The 17,591-nt window shown below is 58.2% G+C and overlaps 1 protein-coding gene across 1 annotated transcript; it reads left to right on the top strand.

Moving 5' to 3' along the window:
- Nucleotides 1-432: 432 nt before the first annotated feature.
- Nucleotides 433-16,105, top strand: LOC140681263 (sacsin-like). Its single transcript, XM_072920776.1, is given in 9 exon segments — nucleotides 433-539; nucleotides 2,483-2,570; nucleotides 2,751-2,853; nucleotides 3,110-3,256; nucleotides 3,641-4,973; nucleotides 5,228-5,316; nucleotides 5,805-6,092; nucleotides 6,095-8,988; nucleotides 8,990-16,105. Coding segments are annotated over 9 exon segments (11,829 nt in total). The 5' UTR covers nucleotides 433-516; the 3' UTR covers nucleotides 15,854-16,105.
- Nucleotides 16,106-17,591: the final 1,486 nt, after the last annotated feature.

Here is a 17,591-nt window from a genome sequence, read left to right as displayed (position 1 = left end):
TAGTGTATTGTAATTAGGAAATAGTTGGCTTCTGATTGTGGTGGTGTGAATTATAGCATCTGTATTGTCTCATCCTTCTCATGAGACTCAAAATAGAATAAAAGTTTTTAAAACACCTCTCAGTTACCCCATCTCTAAATCTAAACAAATATTATCCAACATCCATGTATTCCCATACCCCATCCAGGTATCCACATTCCCATATCCTCGCTTTATATAGGCAAGTTCCTGCCCCGGTCCTCGGTCCTCCCCGCCGCCTTTCATGTCTCCTTGCTCCTTGCCGCTATTTTTGGGGAAAAAAAACCCAAAAAAACCCCAAAAAAACCCCAGCACATTTCCCCGAATGAGCGTGTGCAACGGGGAATCGAAACTCTTGGTCAGGGAGGCGGGACCAGGAGCAGCGGGCGGAGCAGGGCTGGAGCGGAGCTCCGAGCGCCAGCGGCGGCAGCGGCACGGGGCAGCAGCAGCTGCTCCAGCTGCTCCAGGAGTGGGCAGGGGTCCCCCGCACTGCCCACCATGGCCCTCAAGCAGCTGAAGGCGTGAGTGGGTCTGGGGGCACCTCTGGGTGTTTGTGGGGGGAGACAGGGCATGGCTGGAGTGTTCTGGGGGTCACAGGGGCCGTGGGTGGGGCAGGGGGCTCAAGGGCTGCTGGGGAGAACTGAAGGGTGACTGAGGGAGGTGGGGACTGCAGCGGTCAGGGCTCACAGGGAGGGTTTTTCACTGGGGGCTGCTGGATGTCTTGGTTTTGACTGGGAGAGAGATAATTTTCTCCCCAGAAGCTGCTCCAGTGCTGTGTTGGGGATTCAAAGTGAGAACAACGTTTGTAACACGCTGAGGCCCCGTTGAGCTGACTCCAAGTCAAGACTTCTCAGTGTCCCGTGCTCTGCCAGCAAGGGGAGCACGGCCAGGAGACCCAGCTCAAACCGGCCAGAGGGATATTCTGGACCACAGAACCTCCTGCCCAGTCCAGAAACTGGGAGGGGGTTGGCCAGGAGCCACCGATTGCTACTGGGGAACAGGCTAGGCATTGGTCAGTGGGTGATGAGCGACTTCTGAGCACTGCTGTTTTCTCTCAGGTTTTATTCTGTTCTCTCTCCTTCCCATTACTATTTATAGTAGTAGCAGCAGTAATGTCAGTATATTTAGTCTTGTTTCAGTTATTTAACTATTCTTTACCATTTCTGGATTCTCTCCCCCATCTCTCCAGAGCAGCATGCAGCTGTGTGGGACTGAGTTACTGGCTGGGGTTCAGCCACGACAGTCCTTCTTGGTTCTCAACTGGGGCACAAAGAGTTGAGATAACAACAGATCTGAGCAGAGTGTGTTAAAACAAAGTTGTTGTGAGCATCTCTTGTATTTATTTAACAGCTGTGGGTCACAGTTTGTTCTCGGAGTTCCTGCCCGTGCACTTACAGGTGCATTTTATAAAAACCCTTCCCGGTGCGTGCAACCCCGTGGGAATGTTCATCCTCCCTTGGCTCTGGGCTTAGGTTATCATTGTGTTGTGGTTGGTAACACGGAGCTGTGCTACGAGAGAACGGCTGGAGCTGAATCGAAGCTGCCGTCTGTGCTCAGCATTGCCGTCCCCGCTGGGCTTCGGGAGCCATCCAGTGGGAACTGTCAATAATTACACCTTAGGCTTTTCTCCGGCGAGGGCCAGGCTATGAGACAAGTCTTCCAGCATAGTCTTCCCCTTCCCTTTCCCCTTCCCTTTCCCCTTCCCTTCACTGTACTCTGTGGTTACCCAAACCCTCAGGACAGTTTAAGCCCTGCCCGCAGCTCACACCATAAAGCCACTTGCTGTTCCCAGTGGGGCAGAATCAAAACGAAAAGGTAAAGCCTCTGAACCGACACAAGAACAGTTTAATGATTGAAACAAAACTAAATAGATTGATGTCACTGCTGCTAATAGGAATGAAAAGGAGAGAGAATGGAATAAAACCCAAGAGAAACCAGTAATGCCCAATAGTTGCTCATGCCCCACTAACCAATGCCTCACCCATCCCACAGCAGTGATCAGTGGCTCCTGGCCAACCCCCTCCCAGTACTGTACTGGGCAGGAGGTTCTGTGGTCCGGAATATCCCTCTGGCCACTTTGGGTTGGGTCTCCTGGCCATGCTCTCCCCTTGCTGGCAGAGCATGGGACACTGAAAAGTCTTGACTGGGCTCCAACCCAAACATCTGTGTGCAGCCAACACTGTTCTCATGCTAAATCCTGAATGTAGCCCTGGACACACTTCTGGGAAGTAAATTAACTCTATCCCAGGCAAAAGCAGTGCATTGGAGCATCCCAGGAAGAGATAGGGGTTTGGGGAAGTGTAGTTGTCATCCTTGGAGGTGGTTGTTTCAGTGGGTCCTGGGAAGGAAATGGGGTCCTTGACCCTTTCCAAGGAGAGGCACATCCTGTGGGATCCAAGGAGAACATGGGCATCTTGGTTACAGAGCCGCCCCCACACCTTCTCTCCCTCTCTCTGCTTTACAGGGAGACCTTCTGCCAGCGGGCACCCAGCTTCCTTGACTACCTGTCCAGCATCCTGCAGAAGTACCCGGACGGAGGGCAGATCCTCAAGGTCAGATGCACATCACCCATCCGGGATCTCCTGCCCAGCAGGGCAGCATTACTGCAGGCAGTGGGGCTGGTCCCTGTCCAGCACCAGCCCAGGGCCTTGGTGCCCAGCTGGGAGAGAGGGTTGATGCTCTTCTCAGGGCCTGGAGGGCCCAGGTGACCGGGCACTGATCTCCAATTCCAGGAGCTGGTGCAGAACGCAGATGACGCTGGCGCTAAGGAGGTCGTGTTTGTGTCGGATGAGCGGGAATTCAACATCACCGGAGGCGGCCTGGAGGGCACCCAGGGTGAGAGGCACTGTGGGCACCGGGAGAAACGGGATGAAGCTCTCGGGGGGCACTGGCTGGTGCTGGGAGGGACTGGGGGAAGTGGAACTGGTGAGGGGTTCTGGCATGTGCTGGGAGCACTGAGGGTACTGGGAGGACTCAGTGTTACTGAGGGGAGTTTTGTGGGACTGGAGCTTGTGGGAACACTGAGTGTGAATGACAATTCCCACTCCATGTCCCACTTCCCCCCTTATCCATGGATGGTGCTGACCACCAGGCCCAGCTCTCTTGGCCTACAACGATGCCGTGATGTTGCCCCAGGACTGGACAGGGATTCAGCGCCCAGGGGTGTCACACAAGCCGCAGGATCCTCACAGCGTGGGGCGCTTCGGCTTGGGCTTCACCTCTGTCTACCACCTCACCGGTGAGTGGCACTGGGAGCCCCAGCTGGGACTGAACCGGGGATGTGGGTTTTACTGCAGGCACCAAACTACAGGTGCTGGGGAGAACTGGGGGGCACTGGGGGTGTGCAAAATGGAGGGCCGTGTCCAAAGTGAGGAAACCTGAAGCTGGAAACCTGAAGCACTAGGAGGCTGGAGGGAGGCTGGCTGGCAGTGGAGAGCAGGGCTAGGGGGACAAACTGAGGGAGGACTGCTGAGTTGGGATTAAGCTTCGGATGATGGGAGGCACCGTGGGGATAAACGTGGGGCCATTGGGTGGGCATCTGGGGCATTGATGGCTTGGGATGATCTGGGAAGGCAGTGGTGTCCATGTCATCTCTGTGGCCTTACGGTTCCCTTGTCTCCAGACCTACCAGGTGTGCTGAGCCCCCCATACTTGGGCGTGCTGGACCCTGAATGCCAGGTGCTGCCTGGTGCTGGCAAGCGCTGGGACGTCTCTGAAGCCCAGGACCTTCCTGGCCTTTTTGAGCCCTTCTGGGCTGGGCTGGAAGCTGTGGGACAGCACGGTGCTTCAGCCCAGGGCACCCTCTTCCGCTTCCCCCTTCGCCGGCAACCCTCAGAAATTGCTGCAGGGGTCTCCAATGCTGAGTGCATCTGCAGCCTCATGCAGACTTTCCTCACAGAGGCCCCTCTTGCCCTCCTCTTCCTCCGCCATGTCCGCCGCGTGGCCCTGCACCGTGTGGCCCCTGATGGGGTCCAGACACTCATGGGAACACTTGTGGCATCCCCTCAGCCTCTCCCTGTCCCAGTGCCATCGGGGGGTGAGGGGCTGAGTCTGGCGTGGTGCCTGGTGGCCCTGCACAGGGATGGGGTTGGTACTGGCAGCAAGTGGCTGGTGGCTACGGGCAGGGCCACTGAGGGGCCAGTTGTGGCTCTGGGCAGACAGCTGGGGTGCAGCCCTGAGGTGAGCCTGGCACACCCCCTCCACGGGGCCTGCCAAGGGCGGCTCTGCTGCTTCCTGCCGCTGCCAGCCACTGATGAGACGGCCACAGGGCTGCCCGTCCATGCCAGTGCTCCCTTTGCCCTCTCTGATGATCGCCGCCATCTCCGCTGGCCCCAGGAAGGTGAGGAGGGTGAGGAAGATGCCCACTGGAATGCTCTTCTGCTGCTCGAGCTCCTGCCCCGGGTCTACAGCCACCTGGCTGCCATGGCCGTGGCGCTGCCCGGTGCAGATGCCTACAGCTTGTGGCCAGACCCCGAGCGCACGCCGAGCTGCGGCCGGATCCACAGCCTGGTGAGCCGTGTGTGCCAGGAGCTGGCGGCTGCCCCCGTCCTGCTGCCGGCCGCAGACGGGGCGGCGGGGCGGCTGCGGGCCCTCGAGGCTGTGCTGCTGCCAGAGGCTGCGGGCGATGCTGCCACACGGCAGGCGATCCAGGCCTTGCTGGTGGCAGCCGGGGAGCCGGTGGCCGAGGTCCCGCCCCACGTGTGGAGGGGGCTGACTTTGGGGATGCCCAAGGGTCTGCGGGAGGCCACAGCGGGACACGTGCGGGAGGTGCTGCGGCGCCACGGGGCCGCAGAGCTCCCGGCTGCCGGCCGCCTCTGCCTGCTGCGCTACGTGGCCGGGGATGGCTGCCACGCTGAGCTCTGGGGCCTCCCCCTCCTGCCTCGCGCCGATGGAACCTTCGTGGCCTTTGGAACTGCATCAGCCGTTGTCTACGTGGACACATCCGACTGCCCCAGGTGAGCCCACGGCCCCCGGCAGCTCTGTTCCTTGCAGAGTGGGCAGCACAGCCAGTTGCCCGCAGTCACAGCTCTTGCTCTTTAATTGGGGACGGGAGGCACGGCCAAACCTGGATATTTGGCACTGGATATTTGGGCTCCTCACTGCCCTCCTTCTCTCACCTAGTGTCACCAAGTGGGAGCTGAGGCAGATGCCCAGAAAGCTGCTCCCCATTACCCTTCTGGTGCCCCAGGACATCTGTTTGTTCCCACAGGGAGCTCCTGCCTGGCTTGGCCGGGTCCTTCCTGCCCTCAGACCTGGAGCCAGGCTTGGACAGCCTCCTGCGGGGCATTGCCAAGGAGGGTAAGAGATGGGAGTCTCTGGACCACTTTTACGTCCCCTGCTTGCTCCCCCTAAATTCCAGCATCCCCAGGTAACCTTGTACACCTTGGGTTCCTCTGCAGCCCCAGTATCTCCCTGTACTTCCCTGTCTCTCTGGAGATGCATGTGCTTGCTGTTCTTCCCACATTGCTCTGTCCCCTCTGTGCTCCCTCGGGTCCTGGGTCTCACTGTGTTCCTCATCTGAAGATCTCTGTGCTCCCCAGTACTGGTTCCCCTAACACCTTTTTACCTCCCACATCTCTTCCTTATATCCCCACCCATCTGGGGTTTTTGGGTTCTCTGTGCTCCTACTAAGGGTATCCACCATCCCTCCAGAGCCCAGGTCCTCCCACATCCCCCATGGGGGCCACCCATCCCCTGCAGTTCTTTTTCCCACATCCTGTGTCCCCCTCCCTGCCAGGTCCCAGGTCCCACAGGTTTCTAGTCCAGCCTCTGCCTCTCGTACACAGGTCTCTTCCCCAACCTGGTTCTGCTGGATCCAGCTGTGACTGTACAGACCCTGCGCTTGGCTCTGCCCCCCACCTGGACATCCCAGTCTTCAACCCCAGTGACCTGGTGCCCAGCCCAAGGGCTCCCCCAGCCCCCAGCCTCCTGGTTCCCAGCCCTGTGGCAATTTCTGGCCCACCACGTGGAAGACCTGGGCCCTCTGGAGGGGCTCCCTCTCATAGCTCTTTCCTCACTGGATGCCCCCACTGTCCGTCTGGCTCCACTGATACCTGAATCCAGTCGTATCTTCCAGTATGGGAGGACCAGCTCCTGCCACCTGCTGTGGCCTCTGTGCTGGAGATTCTGGGTTGCCCTGTGGTGCCACCAAGCATGTGGCACCGCTCCCTGTCCCGCTATGTCCTGCCTCCATCCCCCCGCAATGCCCTGCGGGCCCTGGGCAGGCAGGGGCCTGCAGCACTGGCCTCCCGCATGGCTTCGCTTCCTGATGCAGATGTGGTCGTCCTCCGTCTCTATCTGGCAGACGTCCCATCCCTGAGCAAGCAGGACATGGGCACTCTGGCTGCTCTGCCCCTCTTTCTGCCACTGCCCTGCTTGGCCACCCCACAACCCATGGGGCTGGTGCCAGCCGCTGCCACCCCGGTGCTGGAGCCAGAGCTGGAGCTGCCCCAAGATGTGGTGCTGCCGGAGGCCGTGTTGCGGTGCCGGGATGAAGTTGACCGGCGGCTACTCGGGAGGCTCCAGAGGCCCCTCATCAGTGCAGCCTGTGTGATGCTGAAGGCCATCAGAGCCGTGGCCCAAGGCGCATATGCGGGGAGAGTGGCTGAGACACAGGCTCTCCTGCTCTGGGTACTGCAGCACGGAGACACTGTTTTTGCACAGAGCCCCCCGCTCCAGCAGGCCTGCAGCAAGCTGGCCTTCCTGGAGACCCCTGATGGCCTCGCATACCCACAAGACCTCTACGACCCCTGTGACAGCACCTTGCAGGCCCTGCTGGCACCCGAGCGCTTTCCTCCTGCTGCCTTCCACAATCCATCTGTCCTCCGTGCCTTGAGGGCCGTGGGCTTGCGGCACGGTCAGGGGTGCCTGCTGCCCTCAGACATCCTGGCAGCTGCAGCAAAAGTCAGTCAGGGCGGCACGGCAGCTTTGGACAGGGCTGAAGCACTGATCACAGTCTGCAACCAGCCCAAGGCACTGGATGGCTTCAGCGCTGCAGAGCTCAGGCAGCTCCAGGCCCTGCCATGGGTACCTCACTCCAAGTGCACAGGAGAGCCTGGGCAGCCCTTCCTGCCCCCCAAGGAGCTGCGATCCATGCAGTACCAATCCCTGGTGGGGCTTGCCATGCCCCTGACTGATGCCTTTGTGCCTGAGGCAGAGAAGAAGCTGGGGCTGAGCCAGACCCCACCACTGGAGAGAGTGTGGGAGCAGCTGAGAAAGCTGGCGGGGCGTGGGGACATGGATGAGGTGGGTCCCGCTCTCCAGCCCATCTAGTGGCACATGCAGGAAAACCTGAAGGCCTTTGGGACTGCCCCAGATGGTGCTGTTGTGTGGACTGAGTGTGGGCTTGTCCTGCCACGTGATGCTGTACTGGGCTATCCTGAGAAGTTGGAGCTGGGGCTGCTGGTGCCCCGGGTGCCCCCTGACTTCCTGCCCTACAGCTGCCTCTTCAGGGCTTGGGGGGTGGCTGACGGGGTGAGTGAGGAGAGGGCGGTGTCGGCCCTGCGCTCCCTGGGGCAGGACATAGACAGGCGCAGCTCCAGAGCGGGCACTGCCACAGAGTTGCAGGTGGTTGTAGCAGTCCTGGAGTGGCTGAAGGGACGGGGCCACCAGGGCAAGGGCACTGTGCCAGTTCCTGTGAGGATCCCGCAGGGCTCGGGCTTTGCCCTCCGCCCAGCTGCCTCTGCCGTGTACCTGGACATGGAGCTGGAGGAAGAGGAGGATGTTCCAGAGGTGGTGCACGAGGCAGTGCCTTCCAGCACAGCCATGTTCCTGGGCACGGAGTGTCTCAGTACACGGGTGCTGGGCCCGGAGCCATTCACAGCCTGTGGCCCCTCAGAGCCCATCACTCTACGCCTCCGCAACATCCTCCGGGAGTATGACGAGGAGGGCGATCTCTTCACGGAGATGGTCCAGAACGCAGAGGATGCCAGCGCTACTGTGTGCCGCTTCCTCCTGGACCTGCGGAGCCACAGAACGGCCACCTCTGGGCTGCTAGACCCAGGCATGGCTGCCTGCCATGGCCCAGCCCTCTGGGCCTACAACAATGCCCTGTTCTCAGAGGATGACTTCCAGAACATCACCCGGATTGGGGCTGCCACAAAGGAGGGCCAGGCAGGCCGGATCGGGCGCTTTGGTCTGGGCTTCAGCTCTGTCTACCGTGTCACGGATGTGCCAGCAGTGCTGAGCAGGGAGACACTGCTCATCTTTGATCCCAATGGCACCCGTCTGAGCAAGCACATCCCCAGGGCCGGCTCCCCTGGCATCCGCCTGGACTTCTCTAGCCGGCCACGCATCCTCCGTGTCTTTGCTGAGCAGTTCCAGCCCTACAACGGTATCTTTGGTTGCTGCCTGCCTGAGCCAGGACCCTTTCCAGGGAGCCTTTTCCGCTTGCCTTTTCGCACTGAAGAGGAAGCTGTGACATCGCAGATTTGCTCTGAGGCCTTTGGTGCAGAGCGCATCCAGTCCCTTGGGACTGCTTTCCTTGGCTCTAACAGGCTCCTGCTGCTCTTCCTGAAGAACGTGAGGGAGCTGTCTCTGGAGATGCTGCCAGACACGGCCACTTCTACAGAGGATACCATGCCTCTGGCCATGCTGCAGCGAAAGGAGATCCGAGGCTTGGGGTCCCCTGGGGATCCCCCAAGTTGGGCAGCCATTGAGCAGCTCTCAGCCTGTGAGGAGGAATCCAGGACAGTGTGGCACTACCTGGTTTTGGTGTGTCAGGGTGATGGGGAGTTGCTGGAACTGTTTCACCAGAACACACAGGCAGGACTCCATCCTCCACTTCCCATGGCTGGTGTGGCCCTTCCTCTTGCCCCTGCCAAAGATGGCAAGTGGGTGCCACGTCTGGATGCTGAGAAGGGGCAAGTTTTCTGCCACCTTCCCATGCTGGTCATCTCAGGGTTGCCAATCCACGTGCACGGGGCCTTCAGCATCCTCTCAAATCGCAAAGGGCTGTGGGACACGGCAGAGGCGGGGCAAGTGGAACCGAGTGCTGCTCCACAATGCCGTGCCGGCGGCCTGGCTGCGGGCACTGGACCATCTCCGTGCCATGCACGAGGCAGGTGAGTTGAAGAACTATGAGTATCATGTCTTCTGGCCAGACATTAGCACTGCCCGTTACCCCTTTACAGAGGCTGTGACTGGTTTCTACCAGGCTGTGGCAGCCAGGAGTGGCCCAAGGCTCTTTTCTGATGGCCATTCCTGGTGCTCACTGCAGGACGCCCGCTTCCTGCACCAGACTGTAGAGAGACACCCTAAGCTGGGTACTGTGGCACAGCGAGTCTTTGCCATCACCGTGCCCCATCCCCTGTTGGCTGTGGCCTTGCCTGGGAAGGTGCAGGAGGGCCTCGGGAAGGCGCTGGATGCTGGAACCTATGACTGGAAGCGCTTTCTCTGTGAGCTTGTGCTTCCCAACTTGGAAAATCTCCCTGACGTTGACCGGAACCTGCTGCTGCTCCATGCGCTGGATATGTCTCATGAGGATGTGGACAAAGTGCTGCAGACAGTGCCCTGCATCCCTGCCACCCCTCATGGCCACCTGCAGTTCATCTATCACCTGGTGCATCCCAGAGGTCGCGCTGCCCCTTTATACAGCCCTGAGGATGGGCGCTTCCCCACTGGGCATGCCTTCCTGGAAAGACTAAGCCAACTGGAGAGGCTGGGCATGGTGAAGAACACCGTAGCCCTGCCAGAGCTGCTGGAGAGGGCAAAGACTGTGCAGCTTCTCTGGACCAAGAATGGTGCCCAGGGCTGCCAGAGGGCTGCCTGCATCCTCGAGTTACTTCAGGATGCAGTGAAGAAGAGAACAACCGACACCCTGCAGGCCACTTTCCAAACTGTGCCCTTCCTCCCTGCTGTACTACGCAATGGCAAGCTTGTGCTGCTGCCAGCTGCCCAGCTCTACCATCACCTCCATGACCCACTAGTGGGACTCACCAAGCCTATCTTGGCTCCTAAAATGCTGGGGAAAAACTTCAGCCTCTCCGAGGAGGTAGCATCCTTCTTGGGGCTGGACCGGCAGATATCATCAGCTCAGGTCCTTGAGCAGCTGCGGGCACTCAGACATTTCTCCAACACTCTCCCTTTGGAGACCCTGCAGTACAGCACCAACTGCTGCTACAAGCACCTGAACATGATGCTCCAGGAACAGCACTCCGGCCGGGATGAGGTAGCTTCTGCAGTGGACTCCGGGGAGCCCTTCATCTTGATGGGCTCCCACTTTGTGCTGGTCACAGCTGTGGCTGAGAAACTGTCATTTGAGGCTGCCCCATACCTTTATCAGCTCCAAGAGCAGTACAAGCCCTACAGAGAGCTCTGGGAGTGTGTGGGGCTGCGCCACACATTCACCTGGAATGATTATGCCCAAGTGCTCTGCACCCTGGCAAAGACACATGCTGGAAAGCCACTGCCGGCCACGGAGCTGGATCTGGCCCTGCGGCTGGTGTCTTGTGGCTTGATGGAAGATGGCACCCAGCCAGATGCCTGCCACACCCAGCAACTCTTTCTGCCTGATGAGGAGGGCATTTTGCACCCATGGGACAAGCTCTACTTCAATGATGCACCATGGATGCCGTTGGACAGAGATGTCCTGCTGTGCCGTAAACAGCTGTCCCGAGATGCAGCCCTGCGCTGTGGGGTGGCCACCATACGCCACCGAGCACTGGAGAGGAGTGAACTCCTCACTGATCACCTGAGCCTCTGGGCACAGCCATTTGGTGCCCACGAAGATTTGCCAACACGACTGAAGAACATCTTGAAGGAGTACTCTGAGTCCGCTCCTGATATAGTCAAGGAGGTGCTCCAGAATGCGGATGATGCTGGTGCGGGGCTTGTGCACTTTGTGTGGGACCGCCGGCAGCACCCAGCAAAGGCCACTTTTAGTGAGAAATGGAACATCCTGCAGGGCCCTGCCCTCTGCATCTACAACGACCGCCCCTTCCAGGAGCATGACATTGAAGGCATTCAGCGTCTGGGGGTGGGTGGCAAGCAAGGCCGGCAGGATGTCACAGGCAAATATGGCCTTGGCTTCAACACTGTCTACCACTTTACTGACTGCCCAGCCTTCCTGACTGCAGACAGTACCCTGTGTGTCTCTGATCCCCATCTCTACTACATGCCCCCAGCCACAACTGCGAAGCCTGGTAGCATGTTTGCTGTTGACACTGACTTCAAGAAAAATTTTCCAGACATTTATGACACCTTCCTACCATCCTTCTTCAAGCTGAAACAGGGCGTCCTTTTCCGGCTGCCGCTCCGCACTGCAGCTGAGGCTGCCAAGTCCAGGGTGTCTGACATGGTTGTGCGAGACCAAGACCTCAAGGACATGGAAGAAACACTGGCTAAGGAAGGTGAGGACTTGGTGCTCTTCCTCCGGCATGTCAACACCATCATCTTCTCTGAGATCCCCCCAGCTGGGAAAGAGTTGGTGCAGAAGCTGCGAGTGAGCACGAAGGTCACGGAGGAAGATGCAAAGATGAGACAGGATTTTCAAGCAAGATTAAGCAAAGCTGTGGATGGGAACAGCCCCACCTCTTTCTCCTGTACCATGAAAGTCAAAAATAGCATGGCTAAGACCACAAGTTTGTGGAGGGTGGTCGCACAAATTGGGGTGCAAGGTGGGGCTGAGGAGTCTCCGGTGCTTAAATGGCTGCCCTATGGGGCTGTGGCTGCCCGCCTGGAGCCTCTGAACCGAGTCACAGGCAGAGCCTTCTGCACCCTCCCACTGCCCTTGAACACTGGGCTGCCTGTGCACATCAATGCTAACTTCTCTGTGGATGCGGCCAGGTGCAGTCTCCACTGGGACAAAGGCGGCACAGAGGCAACCTGGAATGACTTCTTGCTCCGGCGCTTGGTGGCTCCACTCTACTGTTACTTTCTCACCAGGCAGTGGAAAGCCCTGGAGCCAGAAAAGCTGCAGTACAGGTCCCTGAAACTCTGCCAGCAGCACCTGGACTTGCACTTGCTCCAGTTTTTCCCTGTTACAAAAAGAGTGTTACCTGTCTTCCAGGGCATGGTGAGAGAGGTCTACAAGCACATCAGTCATGCACGCCTGCCCCTGGTGCCTGTGTACCACAGGAAGTCATCTGACACGGTGAGAATAACATGGGCATCTCCAGGTGGATCGGACATGCTAACAGAGCCATACTTCCTGAAGGAGAAGTCTCAGCCAGAAGTCCAGGAAGTGCTGCAGCAACTGAACATGAAACTGGTTCCAGCATTCACCCACCTGCAGCAGATCCGCGAGGAGTTCGTTGAAGCCCAGGTGAATGCTGTGGTCTTAGGGCCAGCCTCTCTCCGGTGCTTCCTCAAGGCCCTGGCTCTGCCTGTGCCCTGCAGGCTGGCTGAGACACCCCTGAGGACCCCAGAGAGCTGCTTCTACCTGCTGCAGTACTTAACAGGATGGAACAGGCACTCCCAAGGTACTCACAGGGAAGGGGGCAAGGCAGACCTGGAAGGCCTGCCCTTGCTGGCCACAGAAGATGGTCTTCTGAATGCTTTCAGCATCCACCACCCTGTCTTCAAGAACTCCTTTGCCCACCTCTTCCCCAAGCACAGCCACCGTTTTGCCCAAAATTGTATTCCTGAATGGATCCCACCTTGCTTTGTGAAGGAGCTTGACCTCCCAGAGGCCACACCACTCATCCAGGAGGCATTGGGTCAGCTGGAGTGGACCAGAGAGGGGGAAAACTGGCTCAAGGAGCTGTGGACCTTCTTTGACAGGATGGTTCTCTCCAGGACCTCAGAGGTGGACATGGAGTCATTCGTGAATCATCTCCAGAATATGGCAGTGCTGCCTACTCAGGGGAGTAAGACAGACTCAAAGCACCTATTGTCACTATCGTCTCTCTCCAAGGTTCTTTTTGAGTGTCACTCTGAAGTGGAAAAGGTGCTGCACAAACTGGGCATCCCTGTGCTCCAGCAGTCCCTGCTGCCCTGGAGATTTGCTTACTGTTGCCTGAAGCCAAGGGCACTGCAGGTTACAGATCCCAGGGCTGTAGTGGCTCATCTGGCAGACACAAGAGCTGATCTGTGCTGGGGGGATTTAGGGGAGCAGGACGTGTCAGCCCTGCTAAGGTTTGTCCAGCAGGGAGAGCTGGATTCACGTGCACTGGAGCAGCTCCAGTATCTGCCTCTCTTCCAGAAGTTTGGGGGGGGCTACGTAGCTGTGGCTCCCTACCGCAAGGTGCTGTTACTCTGCAGACAGTTCCCGCCAGTGCCCTCGAGTGCCCAAACCCTGTACGACTTGGACAAAGACATGCTGCTTCTCACACCAAGCCCGCACCACGAATGGCTGGCCAAGCATTTGAAGTGGGAGTTCACCGATGATCAGAAGCTCTTCCTGACTGTGGTACTTCCCCGGCTGCCCCAGCTCACACAGCAAGACCTCCTGGAAGCTGTATGCTTGTTCTTTGTCCTGCAACCCAACTGTTCCACTCAGAGCGTGGATGCTATTGTGGCAGCTTTTCAGAAGGTGGCCTTTATACCAGATGCCCACAGAACACTGCGCCTGGCCTCCTACTTCTACCATGACATGCCCTCCTTCCACACCCTGCGGCTCCAAAACCGCTTTGTGCCTAAGTCTTTCTTTAATAAGCTACCTTCGAACTGCAAAGAAATTGTGGATTTCTTCCTTAAGGCAGGTGTCCGCACCAGCCTCTCTGTAGAGGACTTTGTGGCACTGGCTGAGGAGATAGAGCGTGAAGCCACTCAGGCTACATGCCATGCTGCAGAACTGCTGGAGCGACAGCAGGAGATGCTCAAGCAACTTGCAGTCTTGTTGGAAAATCCTGAGTCAGTGTGTTTCCTGAGGAAAATTGCCTCAATCCAATTCCTGCCTCCACTGGATATCCCCCCAAACTTGGTGAACCTCTACCCTCCTTTTGCAGATTGCACTAAGGCAGTGGCTCTGAAAGGCAGCGTTTCCTACTGCAAAAATGTGGCTGAGCTCCTGTGGACATCAGCCACCATCCTGCCAGAATCCCTTGAACTTGAGGAGAGGTCCCTGAAGGCCATGGAAGTCCTTGTAGAGATACCCACTGCCCTGGTGGTGGCCAACCTGGAGCATGTGTGCAGGGCAGCCTGCTCGACACACCTGCAGGTAAGCACACGGGCCAGAGTGCTCCAGAGCATGTACAGCTTCCTGCAGACTCATCTGAAGGAGGTGGACGCAGAGCACCTGGCTGAGCTGCCCATGGTGCTGGCCAAGTCATGGGACATGGCCAGGCCACGGCAGGTGGTGACATCCCTCCCAGACGAGGCTGACTTTTACCCCTACCTCCTCACGCCTCACCCCAACGTGGCTGCCTTTGCAGATCTCCTGCAACACCTTGGCGTCGTCCTGGTCCCCACACTGACTCACTACAGCCGTGTCCTGGCCCAAATCTACCAGGAGAGCCATGGCACTGGAAGCCTTTCCAGTAGCCAGAAGAAGACAGTCCTGGTGGCCACACGGCATTTCTTCCAGCTGCTGCGGGAGGAACCGGAGCCCCCCAATTGCTCTGCTGTGGCTGAGCTGTATCTGCTGAGCACTGCTGACTGCCTGGAGCCATCCCACAGACTGTGCTTCAATGACTGTGTGCCCTCAGAGACCGCTCGGGCCCTAGAGAAGACCTTTGTGTTCATGGCTGCACTGCCAGTGTCTGGGTGTAATGTCAGGTGGCTGCTGCAAAGGCTGCCAGCACACCTGCAGCCACGGGCGCTCTCAGAGGTGACAGAGAAGCAGCTGGAGGAGGGTAGTCCTCAGCCATGTCGTTACGGCTCTCAGTGCGCTGCGCAGAGGCGTCTCCGGACGCTGCTGGTATCCCCGTGGTTTAGGCTGGGGCTGGAGTCCCTGCTGCATTGGCAGACCCCCAAGGCAATGATGGGAATGGAGGGGGATGGTGGCTTTGCAGTGGAGCAGGTGAAAGTGCAGTGCTGCAAGGACATCTGCACTGTGCTGGTGCACAGCGGGGCAAAGGTGGAGGGCAGCTCCCAGTCACAAGTTATTCATGCGTGCCTGTCTGGTGGTGCTCAGCGGCTCCTCTCCATCCAGCATGTAGACATGGTGCTGAACCGGCAGCAACTGAGGGTCGTGGAGACACTGGCACAGGAGATCAATAACATCCTGGGTGGGCAGCTGGAGGCACGCGCTTTGTCCGTGCTGCGTGAAATGCTGGTCTGCCAGGAGCCACAGGACGTGGCCTTGGTTCTGGAGGAGAACAGTGTGGCACTGGTGCATGCTGCACCAGAGCCAGAGAAAAGGCTGCAGGAGGAGGCTGAAGCTGATCCATGGAAGGATCCCAGCCTGCCAACCTTGAGGCCTCTGCATGATGTCAGGGGGCCAAAGGGGTGGGTCCCATACAAACCTGGCAGTGCTGCCCAGCACCACAGACAGGGAGGCTGTGGCTCCTGGCTGAGCAGCCAGGAGCTCATGGCCCTGACTCCATCCGTCCCCGAGGCCCTGCGTTGGCTGTGTCAGGCCACGAGTGACCTGCAGGCAGCCCGCAATGACATCCGGCACTGCTGCCCCAACTGGGTGCTCTTCAAAGTGCACCAGGCCCTGGAGAAGGCACTGGTGGTGGCTGTGCTTTGCCGTGGTGAAGCTTTTGCGGGCCATAGAGGGCTGATGGGTATGGCCCAAAGGCTGGAGGCGGAGGAGCCGGAGCTGAGGGGCCTTGTCCTGGACGTGCAGTGGCTGTGTGACTGTGGTACGGACGGCAAGGCCACACAGTACCCGAGTTACCATCCCTTTCCCGTGACCCCCAGTGAGGCCTTCCCCAGCGTGGATGAGGAGGAGGTCCTGAAGCGGGCACAAAAAGTGCTAGTAACACTGAGGGACCATGTGGGCAGAAAGTGACAGGTCCCTACCACGGCGCACGGCACCTGGGCCAAAGGACCATCAGGCGCCCATCAGAGACCCACCATGGACCTGCTGTGGACTCGCCGTGGACTTGCCACAAACCTGCCACAGGCCATTCCAGACTGTCCAGCCCTGGCAGGGGAGTTTTGGTGGCAGACCAGGGCCCAGACCACTGGACATCACAGAGTTGCCTGTGCCATTGGCGTGTCTTGAGTGTGCAGTAAATAAAGTGCAAAATAAATGCTGCAATGCTGGAAGACTTTTCACTGACAGTGGAGTCAGGGACATGAAGAAGTCATGGGCAATAGGTGTGGAGAAGGTGGAGGGGGTGATGAGGGAGTTTGGAGAACTGTGTTTGGTCAATTTTGGCTAGCCAGGGGCTCACCGAGCCACTCCATTACGTCCCCTCGTTGACTGAAAAGGAGAAGAAAACGTGATAAAAATCCCACGGGTCAGGGAGATCACTCACCAATTACTGCTACAGTGAGAACAGACTCACCTTGGGGAAATGAATTTCTTTTAGAACCAATTAAACAGAGTAGGAAAATGAGAAATAAGAATAATCCTAAAACCACCTCCCCCTACCCTCCCTTCTTCCCAGACTCAGCTTTATTGCACTCGGGCGGTGGAATGCCGATGGAAGTCCGATTCCTGCGGTGCGTGCAGGAATTGCCAGACCTGTCCCCCGGGAGCGCTGCTCCTAAAACGGAGCCTACTCCCACCGGACGTAGCTTGACAGCCAGTGAAGATAAAGTCCAAGGACCTCAGGATTCTTCTGCCGTGGGGTCAGAATGTCTTTCTGGTCCCATGTTGGGCACCAAACTGCCATGTCCTGTCCCCACTTCGTAAGAGCAGATCTCTTGCCAGCCCTGGCTAGCTCTCCACGGGGCGATAGAGCAGCGAGAGGCACTCTCTGCTGAACCCAGCAGGGCTTTAGAGCGTGCCTTCGTGGGTCCAAGGATATTGCTGATCCCACCGGCAAGGAAGGAGGTGACACTCTTCTGGGGATAGGTCCAAGATTTATTGTGACTCCGAGGAGAGCCCCGGAGCCCAACTGCACTCGAAGGGATCCAGCAGAAGAGGGTGAGCTCTGAGCCTCGAACAGGCCCTGATATAGGGAGGGCGGGGAAACCCGATCAGCCATTTGGGAGAAGACATGGGTGTGGCCCTCCGAGGGAAGGACAACCAGGGTATCCACTTAGAAGGGAGGAGGGGAGGGACCCCAGGCCATTGTCCAGTCACTCAGTGACCCTGGCAGAAGCCTCCAGACCAAGGGGAAGGGTGGACAAGTCACCCAGGAGGGGTCAGGGGCATGGATCAGGGTTTTTGGGATTGATGGGACACACAGGTACTGATGGGAAAACCTGGGATGAACCAAAAGGGCACAGGAGGGTACAGAGGGCTAAACCATTTTGAACATACATATAGTGGAAGCTAAAAACACAACTCCACACTCTTCCCTGTGGGGATGGTAAGACACTGGCACATGTTGCCCAGAGCAGCTGTGGCTGTCCCATCCCTGCAAGTGTCTGAGGCCAGGTTGGAGGGGGCTTGGAGCAACCTGGTCTGGTGGCAGGTGTCCCTGCCCATGGCAGGGGCTGGAATAGGATGAGCTTTGAGGTCTCTCCAGCTCAAACCAGTCTGGGATTCTATGCTGAGGTGAAACATCACCATAGTGATGACAAATCCAGGGCTTACCAAGCTGCCATGGCATCATGTCCATTGAGTGGTCCCT

This window comes from Taeniopygia guttata, chromosome 33 (genome assembly GCF_048771995.1).
Source record: "Taeniopygia guttata chromosome 33, bTaeGut7.mat, whole genome shotgun sequence".
Classification (NCBI taxonomy): domain Eukaryota; kingdom Metazoa; phylum Chordata; class Aves; order Passeriformes; family Estrildidae; genus Taeniopygia; species Taeniopygia guttata.
The sequence above is the reverse complement of the archived record's forward strand: the minus strand, read 5'-3'. Positions and strand labels throughout refer to the sequence as shown.